Here is a 20,807-nt window from a genome sequence, read left to right on the forward strand (position 1 = left end):
GAATCTTATAGTCATTGAGGTCCACCTGGTTTCAGTCACTACATTTGCCCAATAGGGACCTCTTCCTGCAGGTGAACAAGTTTGTAAGCTTGTACTCTGGGGAGTCTGTCAATGACATGACCTATCGCCTTGGACTGGCTGCAGCCCACTTGTTCATGGACACTCACAACGTGCCAATCCTAATTCTGAATTCGTCTCCAACATGCCACCGTGCCAGTAAGCTGTGCTTGAGCGCCACTGAATCTTCCTCCAGTCTCTCTATCCTCAGTGCACTTCCACATGAAGCTCAAGGGTTGAGCAGCCTGCAAATCTTGGTAATTGAAAGTACAGAGCATAACGGGAAGGTAGAGCTGAGAATACAGAGCTCGGGACAACATATGAGATCATTGCACATACAGCCTCCACTTCAAGCCATATTTCAGCTTGAAGATGAGGATCCAGTAGGGAAAGTGGATAAGCCAACAAATAGCCTCACATAAGACACCTTCAGCATTGCCCAATGTCACTGGATCAATTGCATTGGTACTGTGGCCCTCACATCCATCCATTCAGGGGTGCCGAGGTGACGGATCATTGTGGTCCTACAACAGTTATCTGCCTCACCCCATTGTTTGGGCCAACCTTCTCCTGCAAGTGATTGAAGTGAATGAGCGACTGGAGTGAGTGAGTGAGTTTCTCCACCAACTTCTGTTTTTGTTCTAAGGAGAACTATGGGAAACATAAAGATAGTGTGAAAATTTCAGGAAAAACTCAGCAGGTCTGGCGGCATCTGTGGAGAGAAAGCAGAGTTAACATCTTAGGTCCAGTGGCCCTTCTTCAGAAAAATGTTCTGCTGAGGTTTCCAGCAATTTCTGTCTTTGAAGCTACCTAGTAACCTGTCTGCATTAAGAGGCAACACAGGGATGCTGTGAGTATCCAAGTTGGCGCAGTGTGAGTGAGCATCAATAAAGCCAAGCATCCTGTCTTCCAATGCATGAGATGGAACCCTGCAATTATGTGTGAAGCAGCCTGGCCACAACATTGCAATGTAAAGTATCATTGAACTTCAGGAAGGAAAATATTCTGCCTGGAAGTCAGTGGTGAGTGGTGTTCCACAGGGCTCTGTCCTTGGGCCTCTACTGTTTGTAATTTTTATTAATGACTTGGATGAGGGGATTGAAGGATGGGTCAGCAAGTTTGTAGATGACACAAAGGTTGGAGGTGTCGTTGACAGTATAGAAGGCTGTTGTAAGGCTGTAGTGGGACATTGACAGGATGCAGAGATGGGCTGAGAGGTGGCAGATGGAGTTCAACCTGGATAAATGCGAGGTGATGCATTTTGGAAGGTTGAATTTGAAAGCTGAGTACAGGATTAAGGATAGGATTCTTGGCAGTTTGGAGGAACAGAGGGATCTTGGTGTGCAGATACATAGATCCCTTAAAATGGCCACCCAAGTGGACAGGGTTGTTAAGAAAGCATATGGTGTTTTGGCTTTCATTAACAGGGAGATTGAGTTTAAGAGTCAAGAGATCTTGTTGCAGCTCTATAAAACTTTGGTTAGACCGCACTTGGAATACTGCGTCCAGTTCTGGTCGCCCTATTATAGGAAAGACGTGGATGCTTTGGAGAGGGTTCAGAGGAGGTTTACCAGGATGCTGCCTGGACTGGAGGGCTTATCTTATGAAGAGAGGTTGACTGAGCTCAGACTCTTTTCATTGGAGAAAAGGAGGAGGAGAGGGGACCTAATTGAGGTATACAAGATAATGAGAGGCATAGATAGAGTTGATAGCCAGAGACTATTTCCCAGGGCAGAAATGGCTAACACGAGGGGTCATAGTTTTAAGCTGGTTGGAGGAAAGTATAAAGGGGATGTCAGAGGTGGGTTCTTTACACAGAGAGTTGTGAGAGCATGGAATGCGTTGCCAGCAGCAGTTGTGGAAGCAAGGTCATTGGGGACATTTAAGAGACTGCTGGACATGCATATGGTCACAGAAATTTGAGGGTACATACATGAGGATCAATGGTTGGCACAACATCGTGTGCTGAAGGGCCTGTTCTGTGCTGTACTGTTCTATGTTCTAAAGTGCATTATTGAAGTACTGAACTGTATAATTTTTTTTGCCAACTCTGCCCTGATGATGTTGTAAGACTGACACTTTGCTGATCACAACCACAGTGTATGGAGAGTGCAGCAGATAGTCACTGCCTGTGGAGTGTGCCCTGAGATGTTGGGAATGCTGATCAAGGTGGATACCTGGAGAAGGCACCGAAGAGCTGCAGCCTCCAGGTACCTATTCAGATTTCCATGTTGAGCATTGTTACTGTCTAGTTTCTCTCCGCTGCCTGGGAAAATAGAAAATTACATATAAATGAGGTGAGATCAGATAAAAGTGAGATGTTAATGCATGGAAATCAGCTGCTTCCTGGTGAGATTCCCATCTCACCATAGGTGGAAAATTGTACTTTTTGCAGAAACATTGAATCTTAATTTTTCCAAACTCGTTATAGTTTCCCAACCAATTTGCCATTGCCTTCATCATTCAGGAGCTGAAAAAGTTGCGCCCCAAATCTCAATGGCTTGCATTCTCAAATGTTGAAGGATGTGGGAGTGGGGATAGCAGAAGGTTTGTCATAAGCATTCCTAGATTGGCCAATTTTCCACAGGAAAAGAGAGTGGCAAATGTGACATGTTTATTCAAGAAAGCATTCAAAGACATCCCGATCAGCCTACAGGGTGGTCAGTTCAATATTAGTGATGGGTGAAGTTTTAGAAATAGTAATTCCAGGGGAAAAAAATCAAAGGACATTGAAGATAACAAGATGTAGAGCTGGATGAACACAGCAGGCCAAGCAGCATCAGAGGAGCAGGAAAGCCCACATTTTGGGCCTAGACACTCCTTCTCTGATGCTGCTTGGCCTGCTGTGTTTATCCAGCTCTACACCTTGTTATCTCAGATTCTCCAGCATCTGCAGATCATCCTATCTCTCAAAGGGCATTTAGTTTGATTTAATTAGTGAGGACCAGAATGGATTTGTAAAAGGCAGATCATTCTTGACAAATCAACTATTCTTTGATGAGGTCACCAAGAAATTTTGGTGAAGGAAATGCAATGAACGCTGCATGCATGGATTTAGAGAAAGTATGAGGTAGAAGTCTGGTTAACAAAATTGAGGCTGATGAAATATAAAGGCCACTGTCAGGATGAGTGAGAATTTGTTTAAGCACACTAAGCAACAAAGCACTGTAAAGAGTTTTTTTTTCAAACTGGAAAATGGTTGAAATTGGTGTTTCCCAAGGTTCAGTGCAAGGGATTGCAGATTTACATAAGCGTATATAAACATTACGCAAATATTGGAATAAAGATTAAAATTTCAACATTTACCAATGTTACCAAACTTGGAGCTGTGACAAAGAATGAGGAAAATGAAAAGAATTATTTGCAACAGGACACAGGTAGGTTAGCAAATGGGAAGACAATTGGAAGATGGAACTTAATACAAAGAAATATGTGATGATGTATTTGGCAGAAGGTGTAAGGAGAAACAATACAGATTTAATCGTCCAGTTCTAAAGAATTTGCAGGAACAGAGAATCCTGGGACCTTGGGGTGGCAGGAGTTGTTGAAATATTGAGCAACACATTGTGGATCATGGCCTTTATTAATGTTAAAGGTGATGATGAATATAGACAAAGAAAAGCTGTTACTAATAGATTATAGTACAAGGTCAAGTAAACACAGCTTTTGATCAAGAGATGTAGGGAATTCAGGAAGAATTTTTATGTACCAAATGATAATAACCTGGAACTCAATACCTACAAGGATGATTGAAGTGGAGGCAGTTAACACTTTTGAAAGGAATCTTGATGGGTAATTGATGGAAGTAAGTTTGCAGGGGTTTGGGAATGAAACCCAATAGTTTGCTCTACAGAGAGCTGGTAAGCACTTGATGGGCCCATTGCTCTCCTCTGTACTCAATGATCTCCATAGTCCTGATTTTGATTAGGATGTAATGTTTACATGTGATTACAATGCCAGGAATCTCAAGGTCTTTCCCCAAACCTGACACCTATAAATTTTCTGGGGTCAGGGTGAGGCCAGGCTATGGTTCAGGGTGCACGGCTCCCAGAGGTTGCTGGCCATTTAAATGACTGGCTGCATCCACTGAAATGGTATTTCCTATCCACAGTGCCATTAGGAAGGGAGTTCCGGGATTTTGACCCAGTGATCCAGGGTTGATAAAATATTTCCAAGTCAGGATAATGAGTGGCTTAGAGGGAACATGCAGGTGGTGGTGTTCTCATTTATCTGCTACCCTTAACCTTTACAGCCTAGAAGGACATGTTTTTGATTTGAGTCATTGCAGAACATCTTGTAAACACTGCCACCACTGTGTGTTGCTGGTGGAGGGAGTGAATGTTGAGGAGTTATATGGGTTGCCATTAAAGCAGCTGTTTTGCTCTGGGTTGTGTTGAGCTTCTTGAGTGTTGTTGGAGCTGCACCCATCCTGGATACTTAATGAATTGACACACTGGTGATGGGGTTGCCGGGGGGGGGGGGGAGTGTGCGGGGGTGGTAGCACGTGGAAGTAGACACTAAGTTAACATAGAGGTGCGAGAGGCCTCGGAGATGGATCAAGGGCATTAGGTTACATTTAGTTGGCATGTGTGAGGAGTGAGGGAGTAAGAGCGACGAGTGCTATCAGAATATTTTATATTTCTCCTCTTTCGGAGAGATAAGGTATCACTTCGGATCCAGGTCCTGAGACACCACTGGTCAAGGTCAGGTGTCCTACGAAAAGCCTGATTATGCTTAAGAAGCATATATGAACTCATTAGAACTTGCACAATTGTCAAGAAATCATTATAAAAACACATGCACCGAAAAAAGCATTGTGAGATATTTCAGAGTACCTGGTTATATAAAACCATTATAGAATTTACGCGACATGAATGATTTCCCAAATTATTATTTTCACAAAGTGGTGTCTATTGATGGATGTCTCCTGTTGATTATTGAATGGGAGTATCTATTGATGTAAGTTTTTAAGTGCTGGACCAAGATGTTTAGTCACAGATGTTCACTGTAAGTGAAATATTTATTGATTATGTAAGTCATTGAACACTTGAGTGAAATGTTTGTTTTCTTGCAGGATTTGTTCTTACGATTTCACTGGATTGGATGTTTATTTTAAACAGTGAGAGTGTATTTATTTTAACAATGACATAACCAATTGACTGGTAACTTCATTTTCTGACATGATGCTTTTTGATGAATATCCATGCTGGATACTAGGTGAGTTGGCATGGAGTGGGAAGGGCAAAGGATGGTTGGTGGGAGATGAGTGGCTCTGAATTGGGTTAGGGGCTATAAAGGGTCAAGGGGAAGATTTAGGGCATATGGAGCAAGTCAGACCATGGGGGAATGGGTTGGTGGGCATTGGGTGATGCAGAGATTATGAGGGTTTGGAGAGTGGCTGCAGGGGTGTATGTTGGCAAGAGTGGGGCATTGAAAGTGAAGGGCATGAGAAGGTGAGAGCAGGAAAGATGTTTTCAGTTTAGGAACTGGTCTGCCTCTTAGGTCTTCCCTGTTCACCTAGCCCAACATCTAATTCAGCCAAAATTACCTCTCCTCATTACGAAAATATGAAATGCAGCAATCATTTTTAATGGTCAGGAGTGAAAAGTGATGAATTCTCCCAAATCTGTGCCCCTGACACAGGAACAAAAATCAGGGCTAATGAGTCTAAGTTGGCTCTTGAATATGACAGTGTGTTTCAGACTCTGTTCAACTGCACAGTTACTACAGTGAATATAGGCACAAAAGACCCACAGTATTTACAAAGACAGCAAGAGAGCGAGAAAGACATTCTGAAGGCATCAGGTCATGATGGTCGGGGAACTGACCTAAACCAACTTGTTCAATGAATCCAACTTGTTGTTCAATTTGTTTGTTATGTTGCTACAGAATCATAGAATCTCTACAGTGCAGAAAGAGGCCATTTGGCCCAGTGAGTCTGCACCGATCCTCCAAAGAGCATCCCACCCAAACCTGGCACTCTACCCTATCCATGTAACCCCACATTTCCCATGGGTGATCCACCCAGCCTGCACATCCCTGGACACTGTGTGCAATTTGGCATGGCCAGTCCACCTAATCTGTGCATCTCTGGTTGGTGGGAGAAAACCAGAACACCCAGAGGAAATCCATGTAGACACGGGGAGAATGTGTAAACTCCACACAGTCACCTGAGGTTGGACTTAAACCCAGGTCTCTGGCAGTGTGAGACAGCAGTGTTAATGACTGAGATGCTGTGTTGCCCCGAGGACAGCTGTCAATTAAAGCACTAATGGTAAAAGTAATTGAGTGATTTGAGTAAAATTCATTAACTGGCATTAAGTACATTGCCCCCACAGTAGTAATATTTTTCTGTAGCTGGGCAACATTTCACTTTCTCAATGTAACTCAGGGTCCGCGCTCATTTTTTTCTGCATTACCTCTGGTTCGGTCCAGCCAGCTGTAGTGAATGTTTTTTGCCCTTTTTTGTGTCCCTCTCCTCCTTAAGGAGCTGCTGTTGTCTGGCAAGGAAGGTGTATGGCTGCCCACCAGTAGGGACATAGTCTTTTACCTTCTTTTTCTGAGAAGAGAAGTAATGGTTATAACCTTCAGTTCTTGCCATGTAGTCCTTCCATCTAAATTTGGAAAGCAGTGTCCCACTAGTAGCTACATTTGAAAGTCTAGACATGAACTCAGGGCTAGGAGCAGGCACGTGACACTAGTATAGTTTGGGATTACGTTTGGCATGGATTAGTTGGACCGAAGGGTTTGTTTCCATTTTGTATGGCTCTTTGACTCAAGCAGATCAAAAACAAACTGAGCGGAGGATGTCAGGATAGAAAATTTCTATTCACCTTGAAGGATTATTACAAAATGCAACACTGAACCAGTAAGGAACTGTCAAGTTGTGACATTTAAGAGGTAACCAGAAAAGTAATATTTCGTAATTTACAGAATAATATCTGAGCCACTGCTGTTTGTAACATTACTGGAAGGAAAAAGGTGACAGTATTGGGGTTAACTGAATTCCATTGGGAGCTTTCTGTGTCAGGGTTGAGCAGTGTTAGATTGGTTTTATTGACTGTGGAGGGGGATGCAGTGACATGGAAACAGAGGTAACTGGCTTGAAAGTAGCAAATGGGAAGGGGGTTTAACAGAAAAGACAGTTGCTGAACAGTGGCAGACATTTAAGAAAATAGCTTCGACTCTCAATAAAGATGTATCCCTGTGAGGAAGAAGGATTCTAGGAAGGGAATAAACTGACCCTGGTTAACCTAGGAAGTTGAGGATAGAATCAAATTGAAAGAAAAACCATACAATGTCATAAAGTTTTGTAATAAGCCAGAGGATTTGAGAGTTGTAAAAGCTATCAAAAGCTGACCAAAAAGAATGTAGAGAGAGATTAAACTTTGAGGATAAAATAGCAAGAAATATAAAAATGACAGGAAGAGCTTCCTTAAATATATAAAAAAGGAAGTGAGAAACCAAAGTGAACATAAATCCCTTCAGGAATGAGGCTAGAAAAATATAGTGAGGAACCAGGAAAAGACTGAGAAGTCGAATGGATATTTTGCATCCATCTCAATGCTAGAGGACATACATTGAATGCCAAAAATACTCTATCAGGTGGTAAAGAATGGATAGGAAATAAACAAAATAAATATTATTCTAGAAAAAAAACTAGGGAAACTAATAGGGGTTAGACTGATAAACCCCCTAGACCTGATGGGATGCATTCTGGGATAATAAAGGAAGCACATACAGAGATAGTGGATGCACTGGTAGTAATCTTCCAAGATTACTATTCTTCTTAGAATCTGAGAACTCTTAGATTTAAGTCCTTGACAATTAGAAAACTATCATTATAATTCCCTTACATAAAAGGAGAGAGAGAGAAAATACAGATAACTGTGGACTAGTTGACATGCCACTGGGCATCTAATATGAAGGATATGATAGCAGAACATCTGTTAAATGTATAATAATATAAATGACCTCATGCCTGACAAACTTACTGGAATTCTTTCAGGAGTTGACAATAGGTTAGATAAAGAGGGAACAGTAGATGTCATTTATTTGGATTTCTAAGAAAAGTTCAAGAAGGCACTGCATATAATAACTACATAATAAAATAAACGCGCATCCTGTTGGAGGTAGTATATTTATCTGAATAAATGATTGACTACTGGAAGACAAAGAGTTGAGATAAATGGGGTGACATCTAACTAGCAGAGTACACAGGGATCAGTGCTGGGCTTACAGTTATTTACAATACATACTCATGATTTGGATCAGGAACGTAAATGAACTACAACCAAGTTTGTGGATGACACAAAAATAGGTGAGAAGACAAATGGTGAGGATGACACCAAGAACTGCAGAGTGATATAGACAGGTAATGTGAGTGGGCAAAAGACTTAGCAGATGAACTATAATGTGGGAAAATGTGAGGTTATGCACTTCGTGCAGGAAGAGCAAAGGAGCTGAATATTATTTAAATACAAAAAGACGGCAGAGAGCTGCAGTAGAGAGGAATATGGGGTCCTCGTGCATGAATCACAAAAAGCTAGCATCTAAATTCACTCGGTAAAAGGGATGGCAACTGGAATGTGGAATTTGTCTCAAAGAAAATAGAGTGGAAAAATAGGGAAGCCTTGGTAAAATTATAGGAGGCATTTGTCAGAGGATACCTAGAATGTTGTGAACAGTTTTGGTCCCCTTAGTTAAGGGAAGATATCCTGGCATTGGAGGCAGTGTAGAGAAGGTTTGTTAAATTGATTCCAGGTGGGAGGGATTTTGTGAGGAGAGGTTGAATAGGTTGGGCATGTTTTCATTGGAATTTAGAAGAATGAGAAGCGACCTCAATGAGATATAAAATATTCTAAGTGGGGGTTGATGCGGTAGATGCTGAGAGGATGTTTACTGCTGTGGGAGAGTGTAGAACCAGAGGGGTAATCTCAGAAGAAGGGTTGCCCAATTAGGGCAGAGATAAGATGGAATTTCATCTCTCAGAGGTAGCAAATCTGTGGAATTTGTTAATGCAGAGGGCTGGTAAGGCTGGGTTGTTATATTCATGGCTAAGATTGATTTTCAATCAGTGAGGGAATCATTGGGAAAAGGCAGGTAAGTGGAGTTGATTATTATCTGATCAATCATGATCTCATTGAATGGCAGAGCAGAATTGAATGGCCTATTTCTGCTCCTACCTCTTTTGACTCATGGTCTTAGCAAGAGGTAGGCAAGCTTTGCTTCACTTGTAGCTCTCCCAATTCTTTGGCAGGAGGTCAGAGGTTCAAGTCCCATGACAGAGACTGGAGACTGTTATCCAGTGACACCTTAATCATGAGATGTGAAGCTGAAATCCTTCCAGTCTTTTCCAGTGGTTATTACAGAACCCTTTGGCTCAATTTTTAAATAGAGGACGGCCAGTTTCCCGTGGTATCCAATACTCATCTCTCAGCCAACACTGGTAAAAGAGAATATCTGATCATCATCACATTGCTGTTTACAAGGCCTTACCATGTGGAAATTGTCTGCCACAATACCCCTAAAATAAACACTTCATTGACAGTAAAACCCTTTGGAACTTGCTGAGATAATAATGTCGCTACAGAAATTCAATTCTTTATTTGAAAAAAAAGAGACAGCTGCAAACAAGTTAACCATGTTAAAAGCGACTGATAAACTGCAGACGGTGTCTTGGCTGAGACTCACCGTTTTTTCACTTTGTTTCTGCTCATCATGGGACTGGCCCTGGAACTTGAGTTCTTGGACAGTGACATGCCGTGCAGATGTGATGCTGTTTAATATCGTGAAAGAAAGCATCAGTAAAAATGAAAACAGAGACACTTACAAAACAAAAATCCCACATCGGAGATCGGATCATATGATTCACAACTCATACTTAATATCGGCAAATGAAGTGACCGGAGTCTGAAGCAATAAATCACTTCAGTTGGTTTTCAAATCCTTTGGGTGCAACTAATCAGAACAAATCACCATCACCAGATGCACTGCAGCAAACTGACCACAATGCCTTCCTAAGCCCTGACCTTACCATCTAGAAGGACAAAGGTGGCAGATTCACAGGGAACACCCCACCTGCAAGATCTCTTCCAAGCCACTTATCACCCTGAATTGTCAAGGATTTGTATTAGGGCCTGAATTAGTCCATGACTTAATAACACTTGGGGTCATAGCACAGGAAGTCATGTGTCGAAATTTGCTGAAATATACCGGATGTCCAAAGAGACTTAGGGGTTTAGCTGCATAGACCTTTAATATGCCACAAACAGAAAAAGTCATGAAAGCTAATGGAATGCTGGCCTTGATATCTAGAGGGCCCGTGTAGCAGGATGCTGAAATTATGCTGCAGTTAAAACCCCACTTGGAGTACTGTGAACATAGCTGGATGCCACGCCTTGGGGAGGATCTAATAGCCTTGCAGGGAATACAACACAGGTTTACAAGAATGATACTTGGACTTCAGGAATTAAGTTGTGAGGAGAGATTGTACAAATTAGGCCTGTTTTCTCCAGAATTTGGGAGGTTAAGGGTGATCTGATCAAAATCTTCAAGGTATTTTCAGAAAAGATGGGGTAGATAAAAATGAATTTTTTTTCTACTGGTTGGGGATTCTAGAACTCGGAGCATAATCTGAGAATTCGGGCCAGACTGTTGAAATAATGTTTAAATACAAATAAAATAGTTAAAAAAAGCAACACAAAAACAGATGCAATCAAATTATTCAACCTAATGTTTGAAAGAAATCTTTGCCCTAGGTGCCAGTTATGGCTTATTTGGCCCGAGGCCCATTCCAGAGGTGAGCACCTACACTAGACCAGCGGTGTTCTGCAGTGCCAGAGGTGCTGCCTTTTAGACGATATGTTAAGTTCTATCCTTCTTCTCAGGTGGATTTAAAATTGGCACTCTACCAAATGATCCGGTCATTGTGGGACCTAGCTGTGTCCATATTGGTTGCCACATTTCCAACATTACATCAATGATTACTTTTTAGAAGTGCACAATTAGATCAAACTTTAATCTTCTATACTTAGGGGAACACAGCCTAGTGCGTGGAACACGACAAAAGCAGAAATTGCTGGAAAATCTCAGCAGGTCTGGCAGCATCTGTGGGGAGAAATCAGAGCTAACATTCAGGGTTGAGTGACCCTTCCTGGAACACAAGCCTGGTCTTTGCAACCTGACCCTTTTGAATCTTCCAGCTTGATGGTGACTGTTGTAAGTAGCAGAATAGGGACATAAAATGTCCAAAAGATCCAAAAAGTCCTCTCTCAATTTCATTATTGATTGTCTTTCTACATTGTGTCTTAATTATTGGGGAAGTACATTTTGACAGGAGAAACCATCCATTCTTACGATTGCGTCCGCTTTTTCTGTCGTCTCCGATCATATGAAGGATTTGGGACCCAGATAAACACTGTCTTCTCCAGGTACTGATCACAAGATGATGGAGATTGCTTTAACTCCATTACCTTAGCCTACAAATACAAAGTAAATACTCTTACCGTGGCTTGATATCAGGACTACACAAACCAAAAATTCATCCCTCGCCTCTTCTCTGAACCAAGTCTTGAGTTTGTTTTAAAAGAAATTAAAAGTTAGTGGGTTCTGCAGTCAATAATAAAACCAATAATGCTGCAAATCACCAAAAGCATCTGAGTAGCAAAATACAGTTAGGTTTTCAGTGTGATCATCCTCTAATAAATCTGGAAAAGGTTAGATATACAAAAGGTTTTAGGTGAGCATCGAGGCAGGAAAAGGAGGCATGTGTGAAAATACAAAAGAAAAGCTCTTAGAAAAGGTGGATGACTGTAGAAAATAAATGCCAAAAGGTGCAAGTAAAAAGAGACAAGCAAAAAAGCAAAAATATACTGGAGGTGTGAATGGTAACAGCAAAATCATTATCACGGTTGCTGTCTGAAAAAAAGTGAAAGTAGCATTTATAACCTAATGTTGCAGAACTCCATGATGAGTACAGAAGGCTGCAAAAGTTTTGAACCACAAGGTTTATTGCACGTCCAATAAAAACTGCAACAGTGTTGGGGACCGAGCTCAGAATGGGAGTGGAGAGCAGGATGAAAAGGTCAGTTGCCAGAGGCTTGCAGCCACTCAATCCACATTTGATGCTCCCAATCTCAATCAGACTGCATCATAAGCAGCTGACACAGAACAGGGCATTGAAAGATGTACACGTAAATCAATGTTCATCAGGAAGGAGGGACCATGGGAGGCGGGATAAAAGGAAGTAAAATGGCAGGTATTGGATCTTTGTGGGAATAAAGGGTTTGATGGGGTGCCTCAGGAGATGAGCAGGGTATTACAGAATGCTGACGGGGGAGTTGGGGGGGATGTGTTTGGGAGCAGCATCCACTTGATCTGCTGTTTGCAGCATCTCCATGATCTGTAGAATGTGAAGGTTTATGGGATAGAAGGTGGGAACTATGGGAATATGACCATGATTCTGAGAGGTCAAGGGTAGAAGTTTCAGGATTAGACTGGCCATGGTTAACGGCTCTGCTAATGATGGTGAGGATGAATCTTTGGCTGAGGGAAAAGGAAGACATGTCAGACTGCGAGTATGGATCGATGGCATTGTTAGAACAGATGTGATGGAGAAACTGGGAAAATTAAACATTGCCCTGAGAAGAAGCATGGTGTGAGGAAGTGCAATCGAGGAGCATGGGGAGTGAGTGCACTTCCAGGGAATATCAGTCAATACCCTATTCCACAAATGCAGAAAAGGGGATTGAGGAATGTGAAAGGAAGGGAGGAGTTGAAGGCAGAGGTAATGGCAAGGTCACAGTGGAAACTAGAAGAAAAATTGATGACATAACAGTTTTGGATGAGAACAACAAGTGGCAACAAAACAGTCAGCAAAGTAAGAGAAGAAGTGAGGGAGTGGCTCAAGGAAGGACTTGAGCCAAAAAAAAAGTGACCGGCTCCATGTAAAGACAGGCATGGCTAGGACCTGTAGCTAGGGAAGAAATGAACAGAGTCAAAGAAACATTTGTTTAGTGTGAGATTAAGTTTAAACAGGTAGAGAAGGGTAATAGTAAGAGGCCAAGGGTGAATGAGGGAGTTCTGTACTGCCCTGGGGGCCAGTATCAGGTCTTTATCACATTGCTGTCTATGAGGTCTTGCTGTGTGCACATTAGTTCCTTTGTTTTGAGCATTGACCAGAAAAAGTTGCCTTTAAAAATTAAATCCATTGGCTGTAAATTGCTGAGGTTGTGAAATGTGCAAGAGAATTGTGAGTCTTTCCTTTTGTTATGTGACACTGGGGGCTAAGAATGTGCGTCTGTCTGGTTTGCGGGGGTATGGCTGATGGGGGGGTGAGGGGGTAGGATCGGGAGGAAATGTTGGGGGAAGAGAGGGTAAGAATGTTAGAAAGAAAATTAAAAAATACATGGAGTAAACAGACTCCACTGCAGCGCAAGATGCAGTGTCACTAGTAAACATAGAACATAGAACACTACAGCGCAGTACAGGCCCTTTGGCCCTTGAAGTTGCGCCGACCTGTGAAACCAAACTGAAGCCCATCCCCCTACACTATTCCATTATCATCCATATGTTTATCCAATGACCATTTAAATGCCCTTAAACTTGGCGAGTCTACTACTGTTGCAGGCAGGGCATTCCACGCCCCTACTACTCTAAAGTCAATGATTTCATTGGGATCCAGGATGGTCCTCCGACTGCCAAAGGAAGTGTTCTTTTTTAAGTAAGTATACTTTGAACACTCCCATTTACTACTGGACAATTTAGTGATGCCGTAACCAGGATTATATCCAACAGAGATAGGAACCCATGGGATGGTCCCTCACATTAGCCTGTGAGAATTCCAGTTAGAATCCCAACAATGTACTAACCAGTGCAATAAGGAAATGTGGGTCCCCTGGTCCCTAATGCTGCATGTGAACCCATAACGTTCCACACCCTCCAAACCCTATCCCCAGCAACATCTCCTTTCATACCAACCTTTCTCAGCGTGGAAGAACCACTCCTGGTTCCGGAGGAACAGATGTGGCTTCTGTCCAGACTGCAAGAGGAAGAACCTGACATTAGCTTCATACAGAGCTGTAGGCTGAACTGAAAATTAATCACAGAGGAGCAAATCACTGCAGATGATAGAATCTGTACTGAAAACAAAAAAAAATGCTGGAGATCACAGCAGGCAGCATCCATGGAGAGAGAGCAAGCTAACATTTCGAGTCTAGATGACTCTTTATCAGAGCGGTCTCTGTAGTTTCAGAGCATCTGAAAATTAGTTACACTTTGAGTAACACAGACAAGAAAAGTTGCTCAAAGCAGACCTCCCTGTTGCAGATCCCAGCCACTGGGGAAAGTTAATAATTTTCCAGGAACTCTAAGCCAGCTCCTGAGCTGTTTATGAAAGTCAGCACGTCTGGCAGCATCTGTGAAGGCAAAAACAAAGTTAATGTCTCGGGTCTGGTGACCCTTCCTCAGAACTGTTCTTTGGGTTTTTATTCAGGAAATGAATAATCGTCTCGATGACACTTCCCAAGTTCCTTTGCGCTGCGGATACTGTGCCTTGACATACTCTCACCTTTCTTTGTGATGCAATGCTGGCATTTGCCACAGTCTTCACTGGACATGGATTTGATGGACTGAATGGCCTTTAGGGGGGCATAGGGTACAAGATCCAGGAGGTGACATTGAACTCATATAACACATTTGTTGGACCTCAACTAGAGTATTATGTACTGTTGTGGGCACCCCATATAGGAAGGATATGAACACATCAGAGAGAGTGCAGAAGTGGCTTAAAAGTAAGTTACAGATCCTGATGTGAAAGGCACAGTAGCAATGTGGATACAAAATTGGCTGCATGATAGGAAATTCAGAGTAATGGTCAATGGATAGTTTTCAACCTGAGGAAGGTTTGAAGTGGAGTTCCCCAGGATTTAGTATTGGAACCTTTGCTTTTCTTGATACATATTAATGATCTGGGTCTTGGTGGGCAGGGGACAATTTCAAAGTTTGCAGCTGACACAAAACTTAGGAGAATTGTAAACTGTTATGAGAACAACATGGTCCTACAAAAGGACATTGGTGTGTTGATGGCGTGGAAGAATAGGTGACAGATGAGGTTCAATGCAGAGAAATGTGAGTTGATGAACAGCATTGGAAGACAATATAAATTAGGGGCTACAAGTCTAAAGTGGATGTAGGTTCAGGGGAGGCAGTGGTACAGTGGTAAGTTCACTGGACTTGTAATGAAAATTCCTTGGATAATGTCTGAAGGGGGTGATGTTGAATTTGTACAACACACTTGTTAGGCTTCAGCTATTACAGGAAGGATATGAATGCCTTGGAGAGAGTGCATAAGTAGTTTTCAAGAATGGTTTGAGGAATGAGAAACTTCAGTTATGAGGAATGATTGAAGAAATTGGGATTGTTCTTTTTGGAGAGAAGCAGGCTGAGAGGAGATCTAATAGAATTTTTCAAAATCATGAGCAAGTTGGCTAGAGTGGGTAGGGAGAAGCTTTCCTGCTCATAAAAGGCAAAAGATCGAGAGGCTGTACATTTAAAGCAACGTGCAAAAGAAGCAACACTGAAGCATGGAAAACCTTTCCTCTGAGTGAGTCACTAAGATCCTGAATTTACTGCCTGAAAATGAGAGGGAGGCAGGTTCAGTTGTGGCATTCAAGAGGGGCATTGGATGGCTTTATTGGATAAAAATAATGTACGAGGGTGCGGGAAACAGCAGGTGATTGACAAAGGCAAAAAGGCCTTCTTCTCATTGTAACACTGCTGTGATTCTCTGGAAAGTCTGGGGGCAATTCTCTCCCCAGAAATGGTGATCATTAAGACAATGGCTATCAAGTGTCTGTGACCAAAATCTAAAAGTATGTTCAAGTGACAGATGAAGTTCGGAGTGGAGAAATATTAAGTGATTCATTTTGTTAGAAAGAATGTAGAGAGTTAATATAAAATAAAGGTAATCTCCCAAAGGGTTGCAGGACAGTGTGAGAGTACAGTAGTAAAGCATTCAGTATCTCATTGGCTTCATTAATAGGGGCTTAGAGTAGAAGAGGGAGGAGGCAATGTTCAACTTAAATCAAACACTAGTTATCTGGAGTATTGTGTCTAGTTCTGAGTGCCACACTTTAGGAAAGATGTGAAAGCATTTGAGAGAGTGCAGAAAAGAGTAACGAGAATGGTTCCAGGGAGAAGAGTCATTAGTTACAAAAGTAGATTGGAGAAACTGGAATTTTTTTTTCGGAGAAGACAAGTTTTGTCTGAGGTGTTGAAAATAATGAGGGGTCTTGATGGAATAGATATGGAGAAACTGTTTCCACTTGTGAAAGGGTAAAGAATGAGAGGCCATGGATTTAAAGTAACCAGCAAAAGAGGCAAAGTTGACATGAGGAGAAACCTTTTCACTCGGTGAGTGGTTAAGGTCTGCAATTCAGGTTTGGTGGAGGCATATTCAACTGAAGTGTTTAAAAGGGAATTAGACTACTGTCCTGAAAGGAGCAATGTGAGGGGTTTCAGGGAGAAAGCTGACCAATGACACTAGATGAAGTGTTCATTTGAAGAGCTGGTGCAGACATGAGGATGAATAGGCTCCTTTTATACTGTAACCATTCCATATGACTCATTTAAAAAAAATTAATGGGACAGTGTTCATTGCCATTAAGAAGGTGATTGTGATGAACAGTTTATGTGTCTCACCAACACTCTCAGTGCTGTCGGGAAAGGAGTTCCGTAGTTTTGTACCAGTTACAATGAAGGAATAGTCAATGTAGTTGCAAGCCAGGATGGTATGTGACCAGAGCCCTTCCTGGTGGTAGTATTCCCATATATCTCCTGCCTCTCCCCTTTTGGTGGCAGAGTTCACAAGTTTGGAAAGCGCTGATGAATTTCTGCAGAGCATCTTGCAGATAATGCAAGCTGCTGCTACTGTGCTGGATGGTAAAAGGGAGTAAAAGTTGACATTGTTGTTCAAATATGCTGCTTTGTCCTAGATGATGTCAAACATCTTGAGACTTCTCAGCAATCGTTACAATTGAGTGGCTAGCTGGGCCATTTCAGAGGGCAGTTAAGAGTCAACCACATCCCGTGAGTCTGAAGTCGCATGTAGGCCAGAGCAGGTAAGGATGGCAGTTCCCCTTCCCTAAAGGACATTAGTGAACCAGATAGGTTTCTATGCAAATTGACAGTGGAGTCACATTCTTTATTATACTCATTTTTAATTCCAGATTTTTATTGAGTTCAAATTTCGCCATTTCCTATCATGAGATTTGAACTCATGACATCAGAGCATTAGTCTACACCTCTGAATCTATTCCAAACACATGTCTGTGTCTGTGACTGTATGGATAAATATGAGACTGTGTGTCTGTGTGACAGCAACTGTAGATATAGGGCACTGATTACTGGATGAGACGCTGGTGTGTGAAACAGTGCAATGATGTTTTTGTGCGAGTGTGGCACAAGAAATGGCAGATGGAGTTCAACCTGGATAAATGCGAGGCAATGCATTTTGGAAGGTCGAGCTTAAATGCTGAATATAGGATTAAAGGCAGGAATCTCGGCAGTGTGGAGGAACAGCGGGATCTTGGTGTTTAAGTGCATAGCTCTCTCAAAGTTGCCACCCAGGTGGATAAGGTTGTTAAGAAAGCATATGGTGTTTTGGCTTTCATTAACAGGGGGATTGAGTTTAAGAGCCGCGAGGTTATGCTGCAGCTCTACAAAACCCTGGTGAGACCACACTTGGAATATTGTGTCCAGTTCTGGTCGCCCTATTATAGGAAAGATGTGGAGGCTTTGGAGAGGGTGCAAAGGAGGTTTACCAGGATGCTGCCTGGACTGGAGGGCTTGTCTCACGAGGAGAGGTTGACTGAGCTTGGACTTTTCTCTCTGGAGAGAAGGAGGAAGACAGGTGACCTGATCGAGGTGTACAAGGTAATGAGAGGCACGGATAGAGTCGATAGCCAGAGACTTTTACCCAGGGCAGGATTGACTGCCACGAGGGGTCATAGTTTTAAGGTGTTAGGAGGGAGGTATAGTGGAGACGTCAGAGGGAGGTTCTTCACCCAGAGAGTTGTGAGCGCATGGAATAGTTTACCAGTGGTAGTCGTGGAAGCGGAGTCATTAGTGACATTTAAGCGACTGCTGGACATGCACATGGACAGCAGTGAATTGAGGGGAATGTAGGTTAGGTTATTTTATTTTTGGATTAGGGTTATTCGACGGCACAACATCATGGGCCGAAGGGCCTGTACTGTGCTACACTTTTCTATTTTCTATGTTCTATGTCTAGTGTGAGTTGCTGTATATATGAGGGAGTGTGTAGATTTACCAGGACTAGTGTTACTTTTGGATATACCTGACCTTAGTGCAGTGAATGAAGGTGTAGGATAAACACATTTGAGGTTTGACACTTTTCTCTGACATTTTCCTGTCTCTAAATTTCAAAAGTTCTACAGATCTCTAGACTAACAAAGTGTAGAGCTGGATAAACACAGCTGGCTAAGCAGCATCAGAAAAGCAGGAAGACTGACGTTTCGGGCCTAGACCCTTCATCCAGCTCTACACCTTGTTATCTCAGATTCTCCAGCATCTGCAGTTCCTACTATCTCTGAAACAGATCTCTAGACAGATTGTTTATTCTAATTCAGGCCCCTCAGTGGTTGGTGATTCTTTTCCCAGACCCTCACCTGTCTAAGTTGCACCCCATCGTAGTCTGTGGGCTACCAGGTCGGGCTGCTTCATGAGGCTGAAAGCTGACACTGGTTGTCGATGATGTTGTGGGTAGATCCAATTCACCAACCATCCGATCTGCACTCCACTGGGGGAGCGCCAGTAAACTCAGGGATGGCAACTCATCTGCAAAATGAAAGGTAATCAATCATTAACAAAGGCTCATCATTCAGTTCTCCAACTTCCATTTAACTACATTACGGGATCCCACTCGGTCCATTAGACCAGTACTGACTCTTTGGAAGAGTTGTCCTATTGATGTTTCCTTGTGGCCTGGCAATTTTCTTTTTCATGTATTTGCTTTACTACTGGATTTGTTTTTAACCATCCTTCCAGGTAGTTTACAATCCCCAGTAACCCTCTGGGTAGCGAGTTTTGAGAAGCCTCAAAAACCCTCTGGGTAAATAGAAAACTCTACACGATCTCTCTAGTTATTTTCTAATCTCTGTACATTTGCTACTTTAACACCCTGATGTACTTTGCTGGAAACTAATCAGACAAAATTGGAGATTGAGACCCATAAAGAAATACAGTGAAAGATGCTGTGTGATCCGCCTAAATCTCATTGGTCTTCCGTTGCAAGTAGTTGCCCTTGATCAAGTGTTGCAGTCTGGCACATTCTCAAGATCTAGGACCATGCATTGAGGGACACTTTAAAGCTTGGGAGAGCCCCTTCAGTGGGCCAAAGGGGAAAGGTTGCAGTCTGAGACTATTCAGCTATGGTGTACTGAGGGGCTGGAAACTGCAGAATGCCTTAAGAGGGGTGGGTTGCAATTAAGCATCAGAATATAGTGTATAGAGAATGTTTTTCTGCACTTCCTGTCATTCTCACTTTGCTCCTATTAATTATTCCGTCAGTTCCCTCATATTGCCATTTAGTAACATCCTCAGCATCATGTGTTATAAACTGTATCTCTACCGATGTTAATTCAAGTAAGCGTTTAGGCCAATGACCCAACTGGTGCCAAGAGTGAATCACTGGATTCCTCCCCAGGATTCGTCCCAACAAACCACAATCAACCACAACCTTCACCTTCAGTTTCTGGAGGGACTTTATGGATGGACTTTAATCTTCTACGAGGAAGCCCACGCTGAAGTCGCCTCAGAGTCTCCCAGCAAAGTGGGTGTGGACAGAGTGCTTCTTCACACAGGGTCTCATCTACATCTTTCAGTGCTTCTCGGATAGCCGCCATGCTCTTCGGGGAAAAGAGAAATTAAACAAGTTACTTCACCTGTTCACTTTGCAAAACCAATGTTGACTAGAGACTTCCTTCAAAAGCTATGAAGCAGTTTGTGTCCTTTGTCATTTGTGTAGGCAGATCAAAAGATAAAGGCTTTGGATTTTCGTGTCCATCACTTTTTTATACATTACATCATTAGCAGGCTATTCCAGTAGCTAAATGCCAATAAACTGCATGTTCCATATTTGCTGCTCTGTTTTTCTTTGGCAAGTGAGGATGGACTGAGGATTGCTAAAAGCGATGACACTATTTGCAGGGGATCCCTGTGATTGTGTGAACAGTTAATATCGAATTGTTTGATACTGCAGAACTTAAACATTGCTAAAAAGAGACATGAAGTTGATTTTTCTATGCCCTAGACATCAGGACTGAAATGCAAGAACATAAAGTTTGGAAAGGAGCCAACAATTTGTAGATGCTGATTGATGGGATGAAGATACAACAGGAACTGTTAACTATGAATCTTAGTTAACTGGTACAACCAGATCCCAGGCAAGGTTCCACAATTTGTTACAATTTCAGACTGGACACCATAAACTGTTACATTCCTGAGTGAGGAGGGATAAACTGGCTCCTGTTCTGAATCCTTGGTTAGTTGCATCAAGTCTAATTTAGAAAGGAACCCTTCCCTTGTGGATATCTTTCTCTCAGACCCAAAAGTGCTTGTGTTTTTAATGCTGCCAATTTAACCAGGTTTCTTTATGTAACAATGAGTGAATTTATCAATTACTAAATGTGAGAGGAATTAGTAATGCAACATGCAAATTCACTGCTTTG

General features: G+C 42.3%; 1 protein-coding gene across 1 annotated transcript in view; it reads right to left on the bottom strand.

Moving 5' to 3' along the window:
- Positions 1-20,807, bottom strand: part of LOC125465250 (mucin-2-like) — a 56,847-nt gene that overhangs the window by 30,611 nt on the left and 5,429 nt on the right. Inside the window, exons 2-7 of the mRNA XM_059638353.1 lie at positions 19,823-19,985; positions 18,747-18,915; positions 14,038-14,098; positions 11,416-11,537; positions 9,751-9,835; positions 6,477-6,616 (exon numbers count right to left, since the gene is read on the bottom strand). Coding sequence (XP_059494336.1) covers positions 6,477-6,616; positions 9,751-9,835; positions 11,416-11,537; positions 14,038-14,098; positions 18,747-18,915; positions 19,823-19,982 — 737 coding nt within the window. The 5' untranslated portion in view covers positions 19,983-19,985. The remainder of the gene's footprint in view (positions 1-6,476; positions 6,617-9,750; positions 9,836-11,415; positions 11,538-14,037; positions 14,099-18,746; positions 18,916-19,822; positions 19,986-20,807) is intronic.

The sequence above is a fragment of the Stegostoma tigrinum genome, chromosome 29, assembly GCF_030684315.1.
Source record: "Stegostoma tigrinum isolate sSteTig4 chromosome 29, sSteTig4.hap1, whole genome shotgun sequence".
Lineage (NCBI taxonomy): Eukaryota > Metazoa > Chordata > Chondrichthyes > Orectolobiformes > Stegostomatidae > Stegostoma > Stegostoma tigrinum.